Genomic DNA, 26,292 nt, shown 5'->3' with positions numbered 1-26,292 from the left:
ATATCCTAAAGCATTGATATATATTTTTAAAGAAAGATTAAGAGTTTTAAAATATCTTTTTTATTCATAAAATAGCATCTAGTAAAAAAACTAATTTTGAATTGAAAAAACCGCCATCCTCTTATTAACAACTTTTGAAGAAAAAAAAACCTGACATGTCCCTGTGAGAAGCTCTATACCTTTTTGGGATATTCTGACCTAACTTTAAAAAGCATCAAAAACGTTTATTTACGTCAGGTTACTGGAGGCAAAGCATAAAAAAACTAGGTTCCAGCAAGGGCTTGAGTGCAGCTAGAGGGTAGAACCCAGTGCAAGTGATATTACAGAGCATTGTAAGGCAAAGATATGATTAAAGTTGTAAATTTCTTTTTCCTAAAACATGTCTATAATTAATTTGATCCTTTTCTTGGGCCCTTAGTACAATAGAACTCAAAAAAATGGGACAAAAAATATTTTTTTTTAAGTTAAGGCTATTTATTACAGTAGTCGCCTAAGTTTGATAATATTTAACATTTTCGTATTTATTGTCTTAAAAACCTTGGGGACTTTAATTGAACATTGATGGTTGGTTCGTTTAATTGAGTGTCAAAGAATATCTACAGAAGGGGTAATATTGTGCATCATCATTGAGGCTTTACATCAATTTATAGGCCAATTGTCTTATCCCTTTAGATCCCTGATCTTTTCTTTGACATTATTTTCCAGAATAGTATTCCTTGTATTTCATCAGTGCAAAGTAACAAACATTGAGGCACGTTTCTAAGCCAATATTTTATGGCTTATTTTTCCTTTTGCTTACAATCTATTTATCGCGTGGCTTGCACCTTTCTTGCACGTTTTGTTTTCAACTAGTTTACCCCATTTATTTGCAAGGAAATTAGCGATTTTCCCGGTGGCAAAATGTGAATTTTTTTGAAAATAGTACGTCCATAACGTGCTATTTATTTTAGGCAGGTTAGAATTGTCCAATTGATTTCAACTTGACATGGTGATTCCTGTAACATGGTATAACTTTGCGAACGTTTCGTTTGCAGCGTTGCAGAGCCGTTTGATTTTAGTGCGGCTCCGGCCCCGCACTGTGAAAACAACGGCTCCAGCTCCGGCTCCGACCTAAAATAAAGAAAAACTCAAAATATTTTTTTGGCCAAGTCTATTTTTGACTTTTGAAGGTTTTAAAAGTTAAATTTTTGATAAAAAAAAATTAAAAGGGGCATTTGCACACGACACAAAAGTTACCAAATCATAATCAATAAAAAATCTCTTTTTTTTAGCTAACCCGGAGCCGGAGTCGTTTTTAAACGGAAATTACGGCTCAAGCTCCGGCCCTACAACGCTGCTAGAAAGCATATGATGTAGGTCCATTCAAAGTAAGTTGATTTTTTTAGCTTTTAAGACAACAATTCTTTATGTGTTATTTTTATTCTTTAAAGCTTATTATCTCAACAACTATTTAAACCGATACGGATTAATGATTTTACACTAACAAAAGACTTGTATATCAGCTTCGCTTCTATATAAATTAAATCTGAAATGAAAGGATTAATTATCATACATTGAACATTTTTAAACTAAATTTTTTTTATTAAGAACAAATCTAATACTGACAATCATAATAGCAATTTAATTTAATTTATAGATAAATCTTTGGTAAGGGTTTCAATAATAGTAGTAATAATACATTTACAGTAGGTAATAATAATATGTTATAAGGTTATGAGCAAATTATCATTTACTTTTTCGTGTATTCTTTTATTAACATTTACAGATATTATTTTTTATTATGGATCAAGATATCCTTGCTATTTTAAATACAAATAACCCATTTCTAAAACTACAGCCCGATTTAAACATCTCTAAAATTTGTATTGAGAAAAATCGACTAATATCCTAAAGTGTCTTGATCAAATTTAAAAAATCTTCGTTTTTTTTGTTAGAAATCCGCCAATTTAGACCCTCGGGGAAATAAATGGATATTTGTTTCCCAAGGGTCTTTGTAGATTTGTTCAACGATTTGTAGAATAACCACTTTATAAACAACAATTTACTCATCTACCTTACTGCAATAGGTGCAAATTATGGCCAGGGATGAGGGAGAATAAAAAATCTTCTAAATTATTTCCCTCCTCCCTGAAAATGACTAAAATATGACAAGATTAGTTTACAATATAATATATTAGAGATATTTCTTTCATTATATTTTGTATATAGGGATAATACTTGCTTTTTATAGAGTAACTTTTTTCAAACTATTAATAGCAAATCATGATTTAATAAAGTTTAAACAAAAAGGCTGTGCTATGAAAAGCATTTGGATATATTAAATTATTAATATTAAAATGCCTCAAAAACCTTTAGAAGTTGAATTTCTTTTTAATTTTGAATAGTTATTCTTGATGTTTAAAGATTTTTGGCATTATTTTGAAATTAGAGATTCATTTCAAAAATTGAGATCATTAAATATTATATGGCAACATTTAATAATATGAGATGATTAATATAATGATTTTTTTTATGAATTTGTTGTTTTTATATAAATATTTATACATTTATTAGCTATGGAATGATGATAAATGATTATAGGATTTATAGTTTGATATTCATATATGATCTTTCAACGACTAGATATTTTTAAAGCCTCTTTTTGGTGCATATTTTCTTTTATTTTGCTTGGAATTTTCTAAACTTTTAAAATTCTATTGCACTTCCAAGATTTTCTACTTTGTTCGTTGTTTTCTCAAATAGTAGTTTTAGGTTTATTTAAAAATCTTTGGAGTAATATCTTCATTTTGAATATTTTTTTGGCTTTTTTCTGATATTTGATGGAAATAATATAATGTATTTCTAGGTTGTTATTCTGACGTCATCTATTGTTGGATTATTTGTTATTGATTGATTTGTTGCTTGTGTCACTGTAGGCGCTTGCTGTGTCTCCGTGCTCGGAGATCTACAAAATATAGTTGTAAGTATAGATGTTGTATAATCCAGACAACTATCTGCCCCAAGACCCTTTTCGTCTGCTAGCAAATTGTTTTGTATATATTGTATTGTGTATATATTTCCAACGATATTGGCTGAATTCAAAGACCCAATACAAAATCGAAACATGGTTCCTTCCCTGAAGGGAATGCTACATAGTTCTCATGAACCCTATACTCTTTTACTTTAATATCTACAAAAATAAAATAGTTAAAGGAATTATCCTATTAATTTGAATCAAGTTTTGTAATTGAATGGGCGAATGTAACTTTCTTGAAAATTATCATTTTAAGATAATTGCAGCTATAAAAAACTAAAAAAGATTCTTTGCAACAAAAATTGCTTACCGAATTAGTGGTGGATTCGAACTCATGTTCCTCTAGGAGAGGGACACCTTCTGTGTTTCCTCCGGCGGTCTCAAAGGAAGCCAAAGATCCTATAGAAATATTTTCCTTGGAGCTTTATATTTGACATTCAACAAAAACAAATAATACAATGGATATAGAATACGTGGATATCGTGCCTGGAATTTTATTTTGACAATTAAGGTTGCTAATATAGTCCTCAGTTATTGGCCAATACGTTTTCTATGGTCCGGGTGAGGTAAAGTCATGGGGGGTGTTGTTATATTAGACAGCTAGGAGAAACATTTTATTAGGGTATTCTCGAATATCTCACAATATCCACGTATTCTATGTATATTCATTGATAATACAGACATCTATATTCTATATCCTATTAACAGAAGGGTGAAATCACAAGTATATGTTCACTAAACACTGCTCAGTAAGATCTCAAAAACGACTTTGTAAACTACTTGTAATTTCAGAGGAGCTTTTTGGGTTCAAAAACAAAGATTGGATCATTCGAATTGAGTATGAAATCTTATCAAACAGTTAATATTGTAACAAAATAATCAATCAATATCTCTTTTAATGCATTCTAGTGATTTTTATTATTAATTAACTCGATATATCAACAAACAATAAGAGTGAACCCTAACCTGCCAAAGCCCTGCAAGACGGAGTCTGCGAAGCCTCCGTAGTTCCAGTTGTAGTTTCACTATTTCCAGCTGTTTCCACGCTTTGGATACTTCCAGATCTAAAATTAAATATTAACAGTAAACGTAAGTTTTATAAACAAATCTACTTTAAATTTGGAATTGTCTGTAGTGCCGAATACACAGTAGCGAAACTTGAATTAAAGTTTCATTGAGTGTCTGTCTGGAAAGCAAACATTTATCAAAACAAATATATTATCCAGTCGCTAAAATTTCAGAATAATAAAACATTTTGTCTTAGTAAGGATTATTATTTACTGGCGGAAATTTGTATATTCTCTCTCAAAGAGAGAGTAGACAATGGGCTGTTCATTAAACGAGTCCCAAAAGCATACAATAACATTTTCTTATTTGTTGACTTTTACTGAGTTCTGATTGGTTGGTTTATTATTAGGAGTGTTCAAACATTTCAACCACTTATTTTAATCTACAGGAGAGGTAATTTTGTGTAAAATCATTGGGGAGGTACATCAAATTATCGTCTATTGCCTTAACCCTTTAGATCCCTGCTACACTCTGTTTTAATCATCTATTTTTTTGTATTTACCTTAGACTAGCTGTTTGTGAGTTTGTAGCAGAGTGTTGTCTGACCGGCCAGCTACAGCCCAGACTGCCATGTGACACAGTGTCCGGATCATGACGCGGCTGTTGGCTGCTACGGCCAGTTCTACGACCGCCTGTATATCCGCCATTCACCTAAAGATTATCCAACATTTATTTGAGTCTAAAAAGCTATGATCGTCCAATAAATTTAAAAATGACACTTCGCATAGTTGGTTTAATAAAAGTGATCAAGCACCAGTAGAAACAATAACATAGCCTAAATCTGATCTACTGTGATCATCCATAAAGTAAACCTAACATTGGAAGTAATTAAGGCACAAAGATTATATAGAAGATGTTTGCATTTGCCAAGATCCAAGTTCTAATCCTGTTTCAAAGTCTTAACTTAACGGTATCTGAGTACATGAAAACACCTAAAATCTTATAAAATAGCCACAAACCTGGACAATATGTTCCTGGGCATGCCTGGATCTAGATCTGTGTGGAGGGTGTTGTCTCCCATTGTTCCCATATCCGTTGGATCTATCTCCACGTGTTCTACACAATTTGAGTTATTAAAATATATGTAGTATGACTCTTTGATTGAGTTTATACTATATTAGAAGTTCTGTCTTTATTGTTGGCGATATCACTCTACATTAGTATTGTTCTAAAAGTTACATAGGATAATAGTTAAGAACATATTTTCATTTTAAAAAAGTAAACTAATTACAAACAAAAACCGAATACCTATTAATATTCAACTTTATAATATCCATTTTACCTTGAAGAATTACCAGAAGTTTCCCTTAAAGCCTCTTCATAACTGGGTAATATAACTGGTTCCTGAAGTAATATACTTTTAAATTCGCGTAGTTTTTTATTACTTAATATAAGAGGGACATAAAAGGAAGCCGATTGGTTACAGTTCCATTCAGAAGGATGCATAAAATTAGGATGTAAGATAAGTTAGGATATTTAGGTAGGAACCATTGAATGTGCGACTGAGTATAATAACTAATGATGTTGGTACTTAAACGATATTTCTGTCTAGGGGTTAATTTCACAAACTAGTTACAAACCTTCCCTTGTCATATCATATAAGAAGCTTTATAGTAAAAGGGAAACTTTGCCAGTTTCATCGTTTTGCGAGATCCTTAGCTACACACAGACATCCTGTTAATTTATATAAGGATCAATCTAATATTAATCCTACCTGATCCGCAAAAGCAATGAGCGCCACTCTATCCTGCTGACCAGGAGCACCAGCTGTCACCAGAGCAGCTGACGTCTGGCCGCCAACACCACTGCCGGAATAATCTATCCCAGCGGCCAACCCGTTGCCGTTCATTCCCAAACTATCCCTCACCCCTCCCCCGCCGCCTAAGCCCACCATATCACCACCGTTATCCCGGCCGCCGCGGCAATTGGGCGTTACTGTAACGTGTGTAGACCAATGGGCTGGGCCCGCTGGCGGAGGGACACGTTTTCGGCGGCAAGCAAGCACGCCGCAAACAGCAGTGCTCACGGAGACAAGTAATAGCGCGCCGCAAACGCTCAACAGTAGAACTATCAATGATACGCTTCCAGCATCCTGAAAGAATTTTTTATTTATTTCAGAAATAACTCAGAAACTACTCTATTGTACCTTTAAAGTTTGATGGGATTAGTTACATAAATGATTTTAAGTTAGTTGAACAAAAAAAAAAATCAAAACAAAATCTAAAACTGACCTCATTCCAAGTTGAGAGTAGGTTTTCATCAATACACTTGGGCAGCGCGTTTGGTTCCCAGCAGCCTGTGGCTTGACACTGCATTGTGTCCTCGCCAACCAGCCAGAAACCCCTAAACACAAATGATAAATTATCAAATGAATGATTCTTAAAACATAAAACAATAAGAAAATTGCAATTGTTTACCACTATCAAGTTTTTTCATTTTTTTTCGACGTTAAGACCTCGCTAACCACAACCGATTGAGTTCTCTATTTAAGGGAAGTTTCACATACGTCCCAGATTAAAAATTTAACTCATGGGTTGGATTTAATGTATTTTTCTGTCCCCTTCCCTTCCCATTTGATATTACAGCACCTAGAAGCCAGAGCGCATCCACATAATAAGAATCTTGAATCATAGCGAATTTGGAAGGTTTTAAAATTAAATCTTGGTTGGTTTTAGTCTATTTTTCTGTCCCTTCAGCTTCCTCCTCCTAGAAACTAGGGCACAACCGCAAGTAATATAACTAAAATCTTTAGTCATAATGCTATTGGATAATCTGTCCCTTCTGCTTTCTCTTCCTAAAAACTACGGTCACAGCCGCAAGTAATATAACTAAAATCTTTAGTCATAATGCTATTGGATAATCTTTAGTCATAGTTCATTTGAAAAAAATGTAATTCTTACCTATCACAACCATACTTGATAATGCTGTGCAGCCTGTATACTTCTTCCCTAGAAAAAAAGCATTATTTGAAACACACAAAAATTACAAATGGGTAGGTATGTATTCTTTTTTTATGATTTTGGTACAAAAATCTAAGACTTATATCATTAATCTTTATTATTTATTAAGCAAAGTTTCTAAAAAGAAGTCATCCTAGTTTTTCCACAGAATATAATCCACTAAGTTTTATAAATACGTTTTCTTATTCTTTGGCTTAACTACTGTGGAGACTTTACCTATTAAATTTTGATTGGTTACTTCATTAAGCTGAGTGTTTAAACGTCTCAACCACTAATTTTAATTTACAGAAGGGGTAATATTGTGTATCATCAATAGGAATTCACTTCAATGTATTAGCTTATTTCTTTAATCTATCGTACCTGGGAGTGGCAAGATATCCATTCTGAATTCTTGGCACTGAAGGACAAAACTCGAAGGGGGCACAAGATGGCAGAGAACCCACCCATTCCCCTGCATGGCAAGTACGTCGGCTTGGCAGACACGGCAGAATTGTATCCCTAAAAGTTTAAAGATTAAGGCTTTATGGTCAGTTTTATTGATGTTTCCAATAGAAAGACAGCAAAAAGAACTGTCATTGTAAGCGTCCAATAATATCCCAGGAACTACTCGGAAACAAGGAATTTACATAGAAGTTGTATTTACAAAAGTGTAAAGTGGAAATATTCAAATCGTATTATATGAAGAAGTAGGTTATTTGTCTGAGCCTGAAGATCTGAAAAAAAGCCGTAGCTTGTTCTTCCAAAGGAAGCTTTATAGAAGATTTAATGCTATTTTCCTGACCACATTCGCCTTTATCTAGAGGCTATGGACGAAGCAACTATTAACTTGATACAAAATATAAATTAAAGAGGAATCTAAAATTATAATAGATGAATTGAATACCTGTAACCGATGTTGCAGTTGTATTCCAGAATAGTACCATGCAGGGCTCCATTGGGGGTGACCACACCCTCCACAGCCCTGTACGTGGCAAACGTCACGTCCTCCGGCACTTGACACATCATTTCTGCCAGGGGTTCTAAATAAAAGGTTTTTTATATTATTAGATATACCTACTTACTATTCTAAAAAGATTTCCAGCAGTCAACCCTTTAATTTCACGACCCCTATCTGAAAGTCCTAAGCAATGTATGGTAATACGTCGTGCCTGTTATACCCTGGCAATCCTCCTACTCGAACTCTTAATGTCGCACATCTGACATCGCAGCAGTAGTAGCCATTTTTAACGTCTTGATAATGACGCTGTGATGAGTCGAGATTTGAACCAATCATCTCTCGATGCGCTACGTGTTGAGCCAAGGCCGCGGTTTATTCCACTTATTCTAAATAATAAATCTCAACTTACCTAAATTGTTAGTTTTGCTAACACAGACAGGAGGTTGTTTGGGCACCCAATACCCTGCGGCTGTGCATCTGTAGATATCTTGACCAAACAACATGTGGAGGCGATATCCGTCGTTACAGTGGTACCGTGCCACGGCTCCAACCTAGATACAAAACACAATTAGATATCCAGCAGCAAAAGTTGAAAAGAATATCTATAATATAATGAAACAAAACTAGCGACAATGTTTTATGAATGCCAGGACCTTCGTGAAGCAATTATAAAGAGGAGAACTTATTTCAGTATCTGTTAAAATCTAAAGCTTTAGACAAAAAATAATCTTGCTGTTTATATGGTAGGATATCATAGAAACAAACAGAAACCTGAACAAAATGTACATTTGAGGAAGGGACTATCGGACTGTCAATTACACTTGTACCAACGATTTCTTTTTCATTGGCTCAATACTTCGGGAACTTAGATGTACATCAATTTCTTCTTTTTTCTTATCCCTGAAATCCCTGTTTCATATTAAACTGTAACAAAAACAAAGTTTACCTCATAAGTATGCTGATAAGCCCCAGAAACCGGCAGAACATACGGTTTCTCCCCGTGAAATCTTTCCGCCAATTCCGACAGAAAATATCCGTTATTAATCAGCGGCGGCGGGGGACAACTGCCGCGTGGCTTAATCCTCGGTGATTTGGGCACACACTTGCCGCGGCTGCCGTCCCAGCGGCCCATGCGGCAGGCGCGGTTGGCAGAACTGACGGGCACTACGACCCAGCCACTCTGACATGTGTGTTTCATTACAGACCCCGGCCTAAAATTAATTTTAATTTACACTTAAAGTTTGGTGGAAGTTTTTTTTATCATTTAACGTGTCTTTGCATTGTTGGCAAAAAAATATTTTAAATATCTACATGAAAAGATAAAATGTTCCTAAATGCCTAAGGGTATTTATTTTTGTTCAAATAACTTAATAAGACCGCAATTTTTTTATATATCTAAAATAAACTTACATGTAAATGCCAAAGGTACTGTCTCCCTCTTGATATTGAAAAGAAGGGCCAATTGTAATGCGAATCCCATTTACCTAAAATAAACAGTTTTAAATAGGTACACTTTAAGTGGGGGGGGGGGGGGGGGGGTTTAATGCAACCATCTCGTAATCAGTGAGCAAATGACACTTAGAATTCGAATTTCGATCTGAACTTTTGCATGAGTAATCCTTGGTAGGTCTATTTTCCCTAAATCGAACAAAAAGTTGGAAAAGTAACGGCTAGCGGCTCAGCCGTTCAGCCGTTTTTAGCCTATTTTCAGGGTAAATCCATCATCAATTACGTAGGAATCAACTTTTTAAAACATATTTTTGGTTTAATTCATGTTAAATGATAGAAATAACCATTTTTAAAACCAACAGCACCAACAGCTACCGTGTAGAACCGTTTGATAGCGTTTTGGAGTAGAAAAGAGTATTATGTTGAGAGAGGTTTCGTGACTAATTTGCAATATAGATATCAAAAAAATGACAAAACAGCTGAGCCGCCTGCCGTTAGCCGTTACTTTTCCAACTTTTTGTTCGATTTAGGGAAAATAGACCTACCGAGGATTACTCATGCAAAATTTCAGATGGAAATTCGAATTCTAAGTGCCATTTGCTCACTGATTACGAGATGGTTGCATTAAACCCCCCCCCCTTAAAGTTTTATATAACATTTCTCTCTTTTTTGGTGCTTTATTAAGTAATGATTGGTTAGGGTTTGTAAAAGTGTCTAAATTTTACAACCAATAATTTTATTCTACAGAAGAGGGATTTTTCATCACCAGTAAGAATGAACATCAGTTTATCGTTCATGGTTTTAGGCTACGTTTTCCTCCATTTCGTGTCTAACAAAGGGACATTTCATTATCACAGAAGGAGATGTAATCATTTAGATTGTCATTACCTCTACATGCCCGGTGTCAGGCATACTTGTATCCGAAAATGTACAGCCCCGTTCTTCACAATAGGGAAACTCTGTTCCTAGCAAACTACTCCAAGTCCCGTCCTCCCTGAATTTTATAATGTTAAGTTTTAAGATCTATCCTACTTAATGTCCTATCCAAATGCTAAGTATGTACGAACGACTTTACTATATACTAGGGTTGGGCCGGATACTTTTTTGGCCGGATACCGGATATCCGGCTGATTTCAAATGCCGGATATCCGGTAACCGGCCGGATATCCGGCAAATATCCGGTTATCCGGCCAAATTACCGGATATCCGGCCGGATAACCGACCAAATTACCAGATATTAAAGTAGTAAAAAAAAAATTTCTTCATAAATCTTATATAAATTTACATTGATAAAGTTAAACTTATTCAGAAAAAATGTTCTTCTAGTTTCAATAAGAAAATTATAGCCATTTAAGATTTTAAAAAGCAGAGATTTTTGGTGTAAAGTATAAAAAATTATAGAGCCGGATATCCGGCCGGATAGTTTCAATATCCGGTATCCGGCCGGATATTAAAAATGGCCGGATATCCGGCCACACCGGATATCCGGCCCAACCCTACTATATACCTACCGCTGTTTTAGATTATCTTAACTAATACTGTATATTATAACAGTCAATTGTTAAAAAAGCTCATTAACAATGTTATTATCAATTCTACAAATTGCAATTATTGTTGTTGCTACCTAATATTGAAGCTACTTTTTAAGTCTCCCATTTATGATAGACGGCTGAAAATTTTTGTTAAGATTTCTTTTACTAATGTACATCCAGTATACAATTTACTTAGGCCGTTGGTCTTTCGGCCAAGTTAATTTTATTTTATTTTCATATATATTTTCTCTCCCTTTTTTATAAATCACTGCACATCTGCCCCATAACTTACTTTGTCCCTTTTAATGCTTTGCTACTATAGATGTTGACATACTTCACTTGTTTTAATATAATATGGAAACTTAATAAATACCTGCAAACAATTTTGTTATTAGATTCATGTTTGAGTTTAAACCCTTCATGGCAGACGATAGCCACGTGTTCCCCCGTCCTGTACTTCACCGCGATTCCGCTGGTCAGTGATCCGTGGGGTATACTAAATATAGGCATTAATGTGTAATGCACATTATCCTTATAGAAAAGTGGCATAATTTTTGTTTGTTTGTCCATCTAACATAAATAAATGAATATTTCATATGAAAGTATGACCTAAGGCGACATAATTTAAACAAAAATATAACGAGGCATACTTGGCGCCAAATTCAAACATAAACTTACTCAATGTGTCCACATACGACAGGTTTACAGGTTGGCCTGTCCACCTGAGCATCTGTATACCAGGATCCATATCTACATTTCAGTTCTGGAGGCCCCACAAGGTAATAACCCTAAATGAATTGGTTTTATTAATATAGAGATTCTTACTTCAATCGTTTAGTAGATTAACTACCTAGCATAATACATAAGTGATGTAATGAACAAAATAGTCTTTAAGTAGTACAAAAATTAGATACTTAAGTGTTAAAAATTTAATAATTCAATTTTATTCTGTAAATGTTTTCATTCAAAGGGTTGGGTTATTAAATTGAAAGATAAAGCTAATACCTGATAACAGGCAAATCTGGCAACATTGCCAGTTCCATTCCAATCAGAAATGCCATGCTCGATATTGCCAGGGTGCAGACACGGTGGCGCTGAAATCACAATGTCATTGTCCAAGGAAAAATTATAAATCTTTTAACAAATACAAAAATGCTTTGCTTCTTAAAACTAATCACTTTTTAAAATTTACTTGAAGCATATTTTCTATGTTGGACTATTGTAACAAAATCATATTTGATTTAAATAATATTATTTCAACACAAAAACCACATTATACTTTTCATAATTATTAGCAGCAATTATATTCTAACATGCTTTAAAATCAGCTGATTTTTGTATACATTTTAATTTTCGCAACTATCAAATATTATACCTGGTTGAACCACGCTAGCATCTTGCGACAAAACACTCCCAAACAACCCAACAATCAATAGGAGCATTTTCAAGAGTGTTTTTCTCCTTTGAAAGGAGTTCTATATACAATTCATATTTACATCTGAAAATAATTCAATAGGTATGACATTAACACCAATGATATTAGGATTTTCCCTCTTAAAACTTCTTTAATAACAATATTACCCAAAGCAAATTTGGACATGAAAGCTTATTAAAACATAAGTTTGATTTTCAAATTGTTATATTTTTAAGAAAATCTTAAAAAGAAAAATTAGAAAAGTTAAAATTATGAAAAAAAGTCACTTCAAATTCAAGTCGATTTAAGCTTAACTTTAATTAAGAATCAAAAGATCCTTTAAAATCAATGTTTTATGGTTATTTATTAACCCTTTTAAAATTACAGGATACAATTTCTATTTAACCAAGGAGATCTTTAATCTTAGTAGCGCAGAGTGCATCTGCCTGAGATTGGAAGTGGTCGGATATCAGTTTGATTGTGTCCTGGGCCGCTTTACTGTCCTCTTTGGTGATCTGAAATTATCAAGACAGTAAAAGGAGGGCCGGAAGGGACATAGGTCTGTAAATTACACTGGTAGTTTTAAAATGACTTCTAAGCACCTTCCAGCATTGATCCATAGTGTTTTTTTAGTGAATATACTAGGTTTATGTTTAATATTTGGTTTATCGACTAAATAGTTAGGTTTCACCATAGTTTTATATGAAAAAAAACTTTGAAAAGTAAAGCATTTTTGGTGCAATATCACCAAATGTTTTAATGAGTTAAAACTGTTTTTAAAAGCTTTGACACAAAAGTATATTATTTTGATAAAATATGTATATTTAGAAAAAGGGTTGGTAACTTGTATTATTGTAAACAGCTTCATTAATGTACTTTTACAATTTACAGCATTTGATGCTTTTCTGCCGTGTTATTTAATTTTGTCCTTAGAACTCAACAAAGCATTTGATGATATTGCATAAAAAAAATTTAGGTACATTTTAAAGTTTTTTTTTAATATAAAACCAGGGTAAAACCCAACTTTTTAGTTGAAAAACCAAATATTAAACATAAACCTAGTATGTTCACTAAAAAAATACTATGGATCAATGCTGGGAGGTTCTTAGAATCACTTGCTCTCGTTCGTGGATAGTTCCCTTTGGACAATTTTATTGAATTTTAATTGGTTTGTATTAAACAAACAATCTTTATCTACTTTTCCATTGTTTTATCCCTTAAGACCAAAACAAGACCGTGTAGTATTTGAATTTTTGATATAGAATATCCACGTGTGAGTTAAGTGAAAATATTTCAATTACAGAAAATTATAATAAAAGCTCGCATGGGGCTCTTACTTATAAAATTATAAATGAGAAAATTAACCTACCTCGTCTGAAAGTTCATCTTCACTGACTTGCTTTGCACAATTGTTCTGAATTTTCTTGATGTTATTCTTACATTCGTTTAGCTTTTTCTTGGCTCCCTCAGCTAAATTTTGTCTATGCTCTTTTGTAACCTCAAATAAATGAATGCATATAATATACATGGATATTATGACAGTGAAAATTTTGTCCTCAAGGTTGCTACTTTAGTCCTCATTTGTTGGCAAGTACTTTTCTCCAGTAGGGGATAGGGTAAAATGATCAGGGGTTTCGTTATATTAGTCAGCTGGAAGGGTCAAATTATTAGAGTAAGAACAAATTTTGTGCAAAAATCTAAACTCTTCAAGTTTTAAAAGAAAAATATTCTGATATAAATTGTTAGCAAAGAAACTAGTCTATATTTTATAATAATATTTCTTTAATTACAGTAACGAAATATCTTTTGTAAAATGGTTAACTTGTTTCAATAAATTAAAAAGTCGTTGGCTTAATGTTGCTGCACTCAATTATGACATATTTAATATTTATTTAATTACCCATTCAATTAATCATACCTTAGGGATGGGGACATAAATGGTTAATCCTTCTTGTTGTGGGTTAAGGTTCATTCCAGAATTACGGATGGCTTCCATGATTGTTTTCGTAGCTTCAGGAAAAGCAGAGGAGTCGATTATCAACCTGTATAAAAACAACGAACAAGGGGGGGGGGGGGGAAGTTTGTACAGTTATAGGAAATGAAATTCAGTATAAAAGTTTGGGAGGGCCGTGTGGGCTTGTTTTTATAGTTATCAACCTAATTCTTTTTGTAGGCTCTCTTATAAGACTGGATGTACACATAAAACTTTGAAAATTGAAATTCGGCACTTTCCTTCTTGGGGCTTGTGGAGCACAAAAACCCCCCAAACGCTAAAAATATGAGTTCTGAGCTTATTTTTAAAGATATCAACCTGTTTTTTTTTAAATAATACTTTTTTAACATAACTGAATCAACGAACCATTACAGATTTCATTTTGGGACTTTCCTTCTGGGGGCTTGTGGAGCAAAAGACCCCCATAAACTAAAAATATGAATTCTGAGCTTATTCTTAAAGATACCTGATTTTTTTAAAATAATACTTTTTTAACATAACTGAATCAACGAAACATTACAGATTTCATTTTGGGACTTTCCTTCTAGGGGCTTGTGGAGCAAAAGACCCCCATAAACTAAATATATGCGTTTTGAGCTTATTTTTAAAGATATCAGCCTGATTTTTTTTAAATAATACTTTTTTAACATAACTGAATCAACGAACCATTACAGATTTCATTTTGGGACTTTCCTTCTAGGGGCTTGTGGAGCAAAAGACCCCCATAAACTAAAAATATGCGTTCTGAGCTTATTCTTAAAGATATCAGCCTGATTTTTTTAAAATAATACTTTTTTAACAGAACTGAATCAACGAACCATTACAGATTTCATTTTGGGACTTTCCTTCTAGGGGCTTGTGGAGCAAAAGACCCCCATAAACTAAATATATGCGTTTTAAGCTTATTTTTTAAGATATCAGCCTGATTTTTTTTAAATAATACTTTTTTAACATAACTGAATCAACGAACCATTACAGATTTCATTTTGGGACTTTCCTTCTAGGGGCTTGTGGAGCACAAAAAAATCCCAAACACTAAAAATATGCGTTCTGAGCTTATTTTCAAAGATACCAACCTGATTTTTTTTTTAATATTACTCTTTTAACATAACTGAATCAATGAACCATTATAGATTTCATTTTGGGACTTTCCTTCTAGGGGCTTGTGGAGCAAAAGACCCCCAAAAACACTAAAAATATGAGTTCTGATCTTAAGACCCCCATAAACTAAAAATATGCGTTCTGAGCTTATTTTTAAAGATATCAACCTGATTTTTTTATGGAAACTTTTTTAACATAGCCGAACTAAGGAACCATTACAGATTTAATTTTTGGACTTTCCTTCTAAGGGGTGGTGAAGCAAAAGACCCCCAAAAACACTAAAAATATGAGTTCAGAGCTTATTTTTAAAGATATCAACCTGATTTTTTAAGGAATCTTTTTGAACATAACCAAACTAGAGAACCATTACAGATTTCATTTTAGGACTTTCCTTCTAGGGGCTTTTGGAGCAAAAGAACCACAAAACACTAAAAATATTAGTTCTGGGCTTCTTTTTAAAGACATCAACCTGATTTTTAAAAAATAATACTTCTTTAACATAACCAAACTAAGAAACCATTACAGATTTCATTTTCGGACTTTCCTTCTAGGGTCTACTAGAGCAAAAGACCCCCAAAACACTAAAAATGGGACTTTCCTTCTAGGGGCTTGTGGAGCAAAAGAACCACAAAACACTAAAAATATTAGTTCTGACCTTATTTTTAAAGATATCAACCTGATTTTTTTTAAGAACACTCTTTTAACATAACCGAACTTGGTAACTTTTACAGATTTCATTTAGGGACTATCCTTCTAGAAGCTAGTGGGGCAAAAGACCCCCAAAAAGTATTATTTAAAAAAAATCAGGTTGATATATTTAAAAATAAGCTCAGAACTCATACTTTTAGTGTTTTTAAGGGTCTTTTGCTCCACAAATCACAAGAATGAAAGTCCCAAAATGAAATCTGTAATAGTTTGTTGATTCAGTTATGTTAAAAAAGTATTATGTAAAAAAAATCAGGTTGATATCTTTCAAAATAAGCTCAGAACTCATATTTTTAGTGTTTTTGGGGGTCTTTTGCTCCACTAGACCCTAAAAGGAAAGTCCAAAATGAAATCTGTAATGGTTCCTTAATTCAGTTATGTTAAGAAAGTTTTCTTTAAAAAAAATCAGGTTGAAATCTTTAAAATAAGCTCAGAACTCATATTTTTAGTGGTTTTGGGATCTTTTGCTCCACAAGCCCAAGAAGGAAAGTCCCAAAATAAAATCTGTAATGGTTCGTTGATTAGGTTATGTTAAAAAATATTATTTAAAAAAATCAGGTTGATATCTTTTAAAATATGCTTAGAACTCATATTTTTAGTGTTTTGGGGGGATCTTTTGCTCCACAAGTCTCTAGAAGGAAAGTCCCAAATGAAATCTGTAACAGTTCATTGATTCGGTTATGTTAAAAAAGTATTATTTAAAAAAATCAGGTTGATATCTTTAAAAATAAGCTTAGAACTCATATTTTTAGTGTTTGGGGGGTTTTTGTGCTCCACAAGCCCCTAGAAGGAAAGTCCCAAAATGAAATCTGTAATGGTTCGTTGATTCAGTTATGTTAAAAAAGTATTATTTTAAAATAATCAGGTTGATATCTTTAAAAATAAGCTCAGAACTCATATTTTTAGTGTTTGGGGGGTTTTTGTGCTCCACAAGCCCCAAGAAGGAAAGTTCCAAAATGAAATCTGTAATGGTTCGTTGATTCAGTTATGTTAAAAGAATATTATTTTTTAAAAATCAGGTTGATATCTTTAAAAATAAACTCAGAACTCATATTTTTAGCGTTTGGGGTTTTTTGTGCTCCACAAGCCCCAAGAAGGAAAGTGCCGAATTTCAATTTTCAAAGTTTTATGTGTACATCCAGTCATATAAGAGACTCTACAAAAAGAATTAGGTTGATAACCATAAAAACAAGCCCACACGGCCCTCCCAAACTTTTATACTGAATTTCATTTCCTATAACTGTACAAACTTCCCCCCCCCCTTATATTTTTTAAAACAATTGTAAATACAGACAGACTCTCTTGACATAGTGAAAGAAAAAATTTATCTTGAACTAAGAAAAACTTTCTTTACTGTACGAGTTGCAGATTATGATACTCGAAACACAATACCAAGTGATATGAAAAATATTTTACGAAAGCACAAATTTAAGAAGAGTCTTAAACAGTGGATGAATGATAGAACATACCTTGCGAGAATCTTAAATCTACGCCAGAGTCTTACACGTGGGAAACACTAAAGATAATTTCTACAAGAAAGTAATAAAAAAAAACCTAATACAAAATTTTCCATTAGTTGTTTCTTATGTTTCTTAACTCCTTGTTAATCACGCCAGAAAAAATCCTACAGTAGGATTTGAAATAAAAAAGGATTATTTAGCGTCTTACTTATTTACCCACACAATAGCATAAAACCAGCTAACTTTCATACAAATGAAAAAGCAAAACTTTCTATGTTAGCTTACCTTTTTGGATCCTTCTTAGAGATGGAAGTAAGCTCATTCAATGGATATGTATCTCCATCTAATTCTACTGGAAGTTCATCTAGGGAAGACACTGATCTAATTTCAGTTCAAACTTTGTACTTCGGAACTATTAAGTAGTAATTATTTCTTACACCAGAAATGAAGGGGACATTAACCTGTTAATTTTTGATAAACAAATACTCTAATTCATTAGTGTGTAAATTAAAACTCCGCTAAATAAATATTAATATTTTTATTAGTCTAAATAAGCACAAAGTTTCCCTTACTGTTAATTGTTGGATATAAAATGTTTTTAAATTCTCCACACTTTTATCCATCTCTTTCCATAGCCGTTCTCCTTTTACTATCTAAACAATATAGATATTTTTATTTCTAACAAATGCGAAGCTTCAAGAATATTCCATTGTATAAAATAATAAGGTTTTTTGTCTGAAGCTAAAGCTTTCAGAAATAGCTGGAACATTCATAAACTGAATAATAATATATTTTTGTTATGACTGTGGACTTACACTTAAGAAATCTCATTGTTTCTAAGACCTTTTCCCCAAAATCAAGAAGTGACCATTACTGAAACAAGATACCTGAGCTGGATCTTTAAATGTGTAGCCGTGGCCGTTACCGCTGCCAGAGGTACAGCCACTAACCTAATAGCGATCTTTAAATCAAATTGGCTACGCGTGGCCACGGCTTTAAATCTTTAAATCACAACCTCTTTATGAACTTCAGTAAAAATATAAAAAAAATAATAATAATATGTAAAAACTTTAAACACTTAAAAATTCAGGTTTTATTGGCAGCACTTGCAGTGGCGACGGCTACGGCTACGACTACGGCTAATGCTACGGCAACGGCTACACATTTAAAGATCCAACTCTGGAATCCTGGGGGAGATGACAAGGGAAGATAAATTAGATCAAATCCCCAATAAATAAGGGTAACCAGTGTTCTGGAGCCGAAGCCGGAGCCGGGAGCAGCAACATTTTTGGTGGAGCCGGAGCCGGATCCGTATTTTTCGTTAAAAACGGCTCCGGCTCCGGACTAGCTAAAAATGATTTTTTAAAGTAATATTATAATTTGGCAACGGTCTATTTCCATATAATAAACTGAAAAACTATTGTTACTTAACAAATAGACACACATCCTTCTACTTTTATATAGCTTTAATCAAATAAAAGCAAAATATTTTATATTATTTATTTTATTTTTTCAAATTCAATAATGAAAAAAAAATTGATATATTAATTTTAAGGTAGGAGCCGGAGCCGCATCAAAATTATACGGCTCCGGCACCCTGAGGGTAACAAAAGTTGGTGTTACTTCTATAGGTAGATTGAAATTATTTCTCGAAAAGGTCGGACAATTTCTGTTTGAACCACCCAATCAAGAAACAATAAAGGTACCCAAAGTTTTTTTTAGTCAAAGAATGAGAGAAATTGTAAATTCCCAGAATAATGAAAATTAAATTAGCTTACCTCGTTAAATTCAGCATAAGGTAGCTTCTGAATAAGAGCACCTCCCTTTTTACCCTTGCCGCCACCAGAACTTCCTATAAGTAGGTGGATATAAAGAAAATTTTTAAACATATTTTGAGAGGCAAAAAATAGACAAAACAAATACAACAAGGATGACAACATCCATAAGTAGCTAAGCTCAAAAATTATGAATAGACATCTGGGAAAATGATCTTTAGAGTATGTTATAAAAAATTTCAATAATAAAAATCACGAAACCTTTTAAAATTCCACTCGTTTATCTTGAACAGGAGTTAAGAAAATCACAAAAACTTTAAAAACTAGGAATTGATCTAGCACCCCAACTAATAAGGGTACCGTAATAAAACTTGATGGAAATATGTAGAATTTAAACTTATTCAATCCCTGAAATTTTCAGCTGTCTATATTGTATAGGGATCGAAAAAATCAAGAAATCCTAAAAATCTAGGAATCGATCTAGCACCCCAACCAATAAAGGCATCTTAATAATACTTGATGGAAATATGTAGAATTTGAATTTATTTAATCCCTGAAAATTCCAGCCATTCATCTTGAACAGGAATTGAGAAAATTGCAAAAAAGTAAAAATCTAGGAATCGATCTAGCACCCCAATTAATAGACAGATGGACAAAACTATGTATAGATTAGATGCGCACATGTCATGGTAATCTATACCAAAAATTTCAGTTGTCTATCTCTAATAGGAGCCGAGAAAATCACGTTTCCCCCATAGCGTTACTGACTGACTGACGGACAGACAAAGTGAATTATAGAGTAGCTTCGCTACTAAAAAGAATCGAGACAATCAATAAATTTGGATTTGAAAGAATTTCATTTCAGGGATACAAAAATGAGAAAAAATGAAATATGTCTCGTATCTACGTTTCTGTGGACAATTTCTATAAAAAGTAAACACAAGAAAATAAAAAAGCATGAATATATCCATATGTAGCGCAACATTAATGGACAAATGGGAGTTATTCATGTGCAATAAACAAAAAAAGAGATAGATGGATATCATAGAAATAACGACAATTTTATTCAAAAGATCTTTAGCATGCTTGAAGAGGTGTCGTCAATTAAAATATATCAGAATTCTATCTTAAATAACAACCGAGAAAATTTCTCTCAAAGTGCTACGGACTGTCGGACAGACGGCCAATCAAAGTAAAACTGAGAGTAGTATCGCTACTAAAAGCCTTTAAATAATCTTTATCCCTGCCTTTTGCCATAAGGAATTTATTGAGCTGAGAATTTTGAATATCAACAAAAATTTCTTCCTCCTCATCTCCTCTGAAAATGGATATAGTATTACATGGATCTTACACCAGATTTTCACGTTCTCTCATAAAGTGAAACTTGTGATGGCTAAAATAACGATTCCCACCTTCCATCCTCATTTCCCCATCCCCTCCCATTCTACTGGATGAATGAACTGACCAATTAGGTTTTAGGTTATCAAGCTAAATTGACTACAATTTTCCTTTGTCATAATATCCAAGTAAGAAGAGTAAACGAGTAAGTTAAAGAGTCAGGGGTGTATATTCTGCACAAGATTTATTTTTTCCCCTGCTACAAAATTTTTTATTTTTCTTCCCCCCCCCTAGTTTTTTCTCACCAAGTAGGGGGAAAATGGAAAAATATTTAAAGAACTCTATATTTTCTTTATTTTATCCCTCCTACCACACACTTTTTTAAGTTTTTTCACCAAGGAGGGGGGGGGGGGGGAATGGAAAAAATGTTTTCAGTTTTCTTAATTTTTACATTTTTTCCCCTCCAACCACTTATTCACCCCCCCCCCCTGAGCAGGGGATCCCATGTAGAATATACACCCCTGTAAAGAGTAGCTGCGCCTTAAAAATGTTTACTTACACAAGATCATCAATGATTTTCTCCACGGCCTTCTTTGTCTTTTTTGATGTCTCATTTCCACCTGCTCCTTTACAGGGACAGAAATTAAATCATTTTTTAACTGGTTACAAATTTACTACAAGTAGTACAACTTATCTTTTCATGTACCTAACTCTAAACGTCTTTTTCTGAGGGCGATTTCTCTTGCGAGAGTGGTGGTACCCTTCCGCAAAATAGTTAAAAACCTTCCCACAACATATGAGAAGGTATATTGTAAAGTATAGAGAACCATATCAGTTAAGTGATTAACGAAATCCTTCGGTACACAGAGAAAACTGACACAGATCCTGTTACTTTCATACAAGGATTTCATACAAGTTTCTCATGACATAGTCGTTTTAACCCTGTTTCTAAACTGCTGGCTCTAAAACTAACTTTAGCTAACTTAATGCATTTACACAATTAAACATATTAATATAATCTTAATCCTTGTCCCTGCCTTTGCTACTTTTTCCAGCAATCCAAGATTTGTTATATATCACAGGTAATAATAATTTCACATTATTTAAATTTCTGTTTGGATAAAATAAATTCTGTGTAGTTTCACTTGTTGAAATGAATGTTCTTGAACCAAATGAAGACTTGGATATGGTTCTACTTAAATTTTTGTTATTAATCCTGAAATAAAGTCTGCAATTATTTTAAGCACGCTTTAAATTAAATTTTTTTTCTGAATTTTTGGTTTAAGATATTTGTATGATATTATTTTCAAGATTTTAAACAAAATTGCAGACCTTCCTAAAGTATTGTAAAGCTGTTGTATAACTTCGCACACCTGAACAACTCTTTTGCCACCACATTTTTAATCTGTAAAACAATAATTGTGTAGTAATACTTACCATTTTCAAACAAACAGTACAGCAGCAATAGCATAGTAATTATAGTAATAGAATGCCATGTAAACTAACAACATTTGTTTAGTCCAAAAGAAACTGTTGATACAATTACAGCCATAAAATATAGGTTAATTATAAATATTTTTTTTAATACAGCTTTGGGCTAGAAAAATAGGATAAGGATTAGCCATAATGAATATTTTTTTAACTTTGACAATGTAGGTATATATTTCTAAAAACTGAATTTTTTTTAATAACAAATTATTTTCTCAATATATCAAGATTCTTTCGTAAGAAAAAAATCGTCCAAAATACAACCACCAAATCCTATTTTAACAAACCCATTTTACTGTAATTGAATTTTGTAAAACATTAGTTAGATTAAAAGTTATCAGAGAGTAAAGTAGAAATTTCAGAAAAACCAAAAGAACAGATATAGTTTTAAGTACAGAATAAATAGTCTTTTTATATAAATAATTCAACGAATATTACAAGTGACACTTTGATTGTAAATCCTTGTTTGTTCTGTTCTTCTATTTGTTTTCCAAACTGTTCTTTCCCAACTCTGAACTATTGAGAACAAGAACAAGAAATATTGCAACTGAGGAAAAATATTTTATGCCAATTTTTTCCATACAAAAAATAATCACCTTTATAAACATAAACAAACAAATCAAAATTAAATAAAGTCCTCAAAGTTAGTGAGCCAACGAATAAGAAAATATTATAATAAAACTTTGGGGACAAGTGTAATGGACAGCCCAATGTCCCATCCCTCCCTGCAAAAGAATCATTGTATTTTTTTTCAGAAGCATTATTCCTTATTCCTGAACTATTGAAAGATTATTGCTAGTAAACAATGTACTACATAATAAAGAAACTACAATATTTTTCTCTACTCATCAATATAAAGAAAGTATAAAGATTGTTACTAGAAACAATGAGCTACGGGATAATATTAATAAGTCCAGACTATTACTACCAAAAATTCTACAACAATTCTTCCCCATTTAGAAGAATAAGAAACGACTATGAAATATGAAATGTTAGGAATACATGAAAATCTATCTGGCTAAGTTACTCTTTTTATCTTAATTATAAACAATCAAAGGTTTGTTAAAAAGTAAAATCAATAAGGACATCAATATTCTTACAATAAAAGATTTATTTCAAAAGATTTTCAAACACCGATGAAAGGACTTTTTTCCATTTAGGACTAGCTAAAATACACTCTAACAAAGGGCATTGTAAGTTATTATTCTATTGATCCCGAAAATGTATGCCCTAAAAGGACGAGTTCTGTGAAAATTTAAGAGTAAAATTTTGCAATTTCAATTGTAGTAAATGTACAAAATAGTTAAAGCTATTTAAAATTTCCCCTGTCCATAAGATAGTTGTCTATTGGGTAAATTTACATGAACTTTTCTAAGAACACATCCTTTAACTTACTAAAAAATGGATATAATAATTACAGATTTGATGTAAAAAATGGTTAAAAATGTGATTTTTTTATACTATTGGTAAAAAAGAGAGATCTGGATTAGGCGTAATCAAAAATACATAATAGTTAAAAATTAAAATTATTCAAAGACTACAATAAACTGAACATCTTTTATCATATTTAAAGTATTAGAAAGCGTTTTCTGCTATAAAAAATGTGTCAAATCTGAAATCTGAGCGAGATAATAAGAAAAAAAAATACATAGAAATATTATAAATGAACACAATATGATTTTTTTGTAATAAAAAGTAAAATAAGTTATAACATGATAAATCAATGAATATTAATCACTGTAATTCCTTGAATCACAAAATATTTTTGGTTTAATTGTTACAGTGTGTCAAACAAGTCCCCAATTACTTCAAGTGATTTTTAACGCCAACTGCTAAAAAAATATGTTATTACTTCAGGGGTATATATTCTTTATGGGATCCCCTGCTGAATGGGGTGGGGATAAAATACTTGAAAGAGGGAGAAAAAATGAAAAAATAAAGAGTACTCGAACCATTTTTCCATTTTTTACCCCACCTTAGGAAAAAAAAACCATGGGGGGAAAAACAAAATATTTTGCAGCTGGGAAACAAAAAAATGAATATACACCCATGTATTACTTTTAGCGGACTGCATTTTTTTTGCCATCCATGGGCAATAAAAATCACTAAAAGCAAAGACAACCCTTACACATTATTATCAACATAAAAGTCAAGAAACATAAAAAATTAAGGTCCAAAATTTTGTAACATTTTTCTGAAAATTTAAACAGAAATTTATACATTAAAATGGCAACATTTAAAGAATGAATTTTGAAAAGTTTTTTCGGAACATAAATAAAAGATATGAAAAATGTTTCAAAATTTTGGAAAAATATTTTCACAGCTTATAGGATAAAAAGAACCAAACCCAAATTTCTTACTTGACTTCATATTTACAATATATATACAATAATTTTAGAACCCTTGAAAAATCTTAAGAATGTTTTAGATTCGTACAAACAAATTATAATAATAATCAGCTATTTCAGCTCCAAATGCTTTGAAACTTGATTTTTACTTTCTCTGTTATACAATTTGATTTTAGAATCAGAAACCAATCAAAAAAAATCCACATCCCTTTTTTCAATCAGAATGAAAACAAAAACATTTTTTAAGAATCAATGAATATGAAGAATATGATATTTATGATAAAATCCACGAAAAACTTTAAAAATTCCAAGAGAATTATGATGAAAAAATAAATTAAAATTGTGCGACATTCAGTATTACTGAGTTTTTTTTATTGCTTTTTATTACTTTTTAATTTAATAATTGAAACAAAAATTATCAACAAAACCTTAAATATCTTTATCAAAAAAATATAATCGTGGAACTGATTTTATACAATAAAACTAAAATATTGAGTATTAAATACTGAAATAATAAAGATAAAAAGCAAATGATTTAAGTCAGACTTAAAGTTTATTATACATTAGTTAAAAATTTCATCTTTTCACAATCAAAAATGTAAGAAAATGTGTTTAAAAGTTTTTGTATTTTTTTATTTGAAGGAGAAAAGACAAAACTTTTAAAAGAGAACTGAGCTATAATATTTTACGGGGATTTTTGTAGGCTAAAAAAAAGACTACCTACTAAAAAAAAAGAGAGAAAAAAATGTAATAAACTAAAAATAAGATTTTATTTGTTTTTATCTTTTTATAAACCTGTTTAAATTGTTGAACTGTTAAAATAAAATGAAAGACAAAATGAATTAAACAGGGAAACAAAACAAAAAATTAAAGCGGTTTAGTTTAGTTTGCATTTTAAGTTACTTATTAAAGCAAAGCATATCTATGTGTTTTGTTTCCATCTTCAATTCTACTTAAATAATATAATATGTAATTGAAGGAAATATAACTAATCACGCCTGTTATCATATAACATTTTAAAAAATGATATAGTATGGCTATAAGGATATTTTTCTATAAGCAACTACAGATTTTCTTGCGCTTTTTCTTTAATACTCATCGCCCCTTTATAAATATTGAATCAATTCGAAGGTTTATTTTTATCTTTGGAATTAAATTGGAGGATTTTAATGTATTCCCATCTGTATTCCTTTTATTTTCTCTAACATTCCGCCTTGTATTGAGCAACAGATTATCATGATTAGTTTATTACCTTTCAAAAAAAATAAAAGAATCAATGAAGAAAAAAAACTGGTTTTATAATGAAAAAAAATAATAGTTTTGGTGTATTTTTTACTCACTAGGGGGCATCTTGACTAATTGACACGCAACAGTAAGTTTTTTTTTATCAAGAAAAAAATTATTTACATAAACTTTAAGATAATATTCATCTTCAAGCCTTATTAGTAATTTTATTTTTGATTAGAATTTGTTAGGACAAGTCAAAGTTTATTTGTCGAAAGATTAGAAATTTGATTATTTTTTAATTTACTTGAATTAAATTAGCCTGGTTAGAAAAAAATGAAAGTTTATCTTAAAAGATAGCTGCACTAAAAGTACAAAATATTTATCACTAAACGAATAATACCAATGAAGAGTATATTATTCCAATGTTTGTTAAATTATTTTGGAAGCAAGCGATTTTTGGGGTTAAAAAAACATTTTTTGGATT

General features: G+C 32.0%; 2 protein-coding genes across 5 annotated transcripts; both read right to left on the bottom strand.

The window, feature by feature from the left end:
• Positions 1–1,560: 1,560 nt before the first annotated feature.
• LOC145325053 (coagulation factor XIII B chain-like) lies at positions 1,561–12,465 on the bottom strand. Its single transcript, XM_080167870.1, has 19 exons — positions 12,335–12,465; positions 11,965–12,053; positions 11,638–11,747; positions 11,333–11,455; positions 10,316–10,421; positions 9,389–9,462; positions 8,925–9,189; positions 8,388–8,529; positions 7,925–8,060; positions 7,402–7,539; positions 6,982–7,029; positions 6,313–6,424; positions 5,796–6,173; positions 5,364–5,425; positions 5,041–5,137; positions 4,584–4,732; positions 3,980–4,077; positions 3,324–3,412; positions 1,561–2,944 (listed from the first exon to the last, which is right to left on the bottom strand). The coding sequence occupies exons 1-19, from the start codon at positions 12,399–12,401 to the stop codon at positions 2,876–2,878; spliced, it is 2,352 nt and encodes a 783-aa protein (XP_080023996.1). The 5' UTR covers positions 12,402–12,465; the 3' UTR covers positions 1,561–2,875.
• mRRF1 (mitochondrial ribosome recycling factor 1) lies at positions 12,457–26,191 on the bottom strand. Of its 4 annotated transcripts, none has more exons than XM_080167873.1 (11): positions 22,521–22,751; positions 22,084–22,342; positions 21,783–21,963; positions 21,305–21,371; positions 20,655–20,725; positions 19,411–19,484; positions 18,202–18,285; positions 17,918–18,015; positions 14,292–14,415; positions 13,743–13,871; positions 12,457–12,888 (listed from the first exon to the last, which is right to left on the bottom strand). In XM_080167873.1, exons 2-11 carry the CDS (start codon positions 22,183–22,185, stop codon positions 12,775–12,777), a joined length of 1,044 nt encoding a protein of 347 aa, XP_080023999.1. In that variant the 5' UTR covers positions 22,186–22,342; positions 22,521–22,751; the 3' UTR covers positions 12,457–12,774. The 4 variants fall into 4 exon arrangements, with proteins under 4 accessions (XP_080023999.1, XP_080023998.1, XP_080023997.1 ...); XM_080167872.1 differs by having other exon boundaries at positions 22,501–22,738; XM_080167871.1 differs by having other exon boundaries at positions 22,084–26,191.
• Positions 26,192–26,292: the final 101 nt, after the last annotated feature.

This window comes from Acartia tonsa, chromosome 7 (genome assembly GCF_053477335.1).
Source record: "Acartia tonsa isolate MP-2025a chromosome 7, ASM5347733v1, whole genome shotgun sequence".
NCBI lineage: Eukaryota > Metazoa > Arthropoda > Copepoda > Calanoida > Acartiidae > Acartia > Acartia tonsa.
This window is presented reverse-complemented; position numbering and strand designations above follow the sequence as displayed.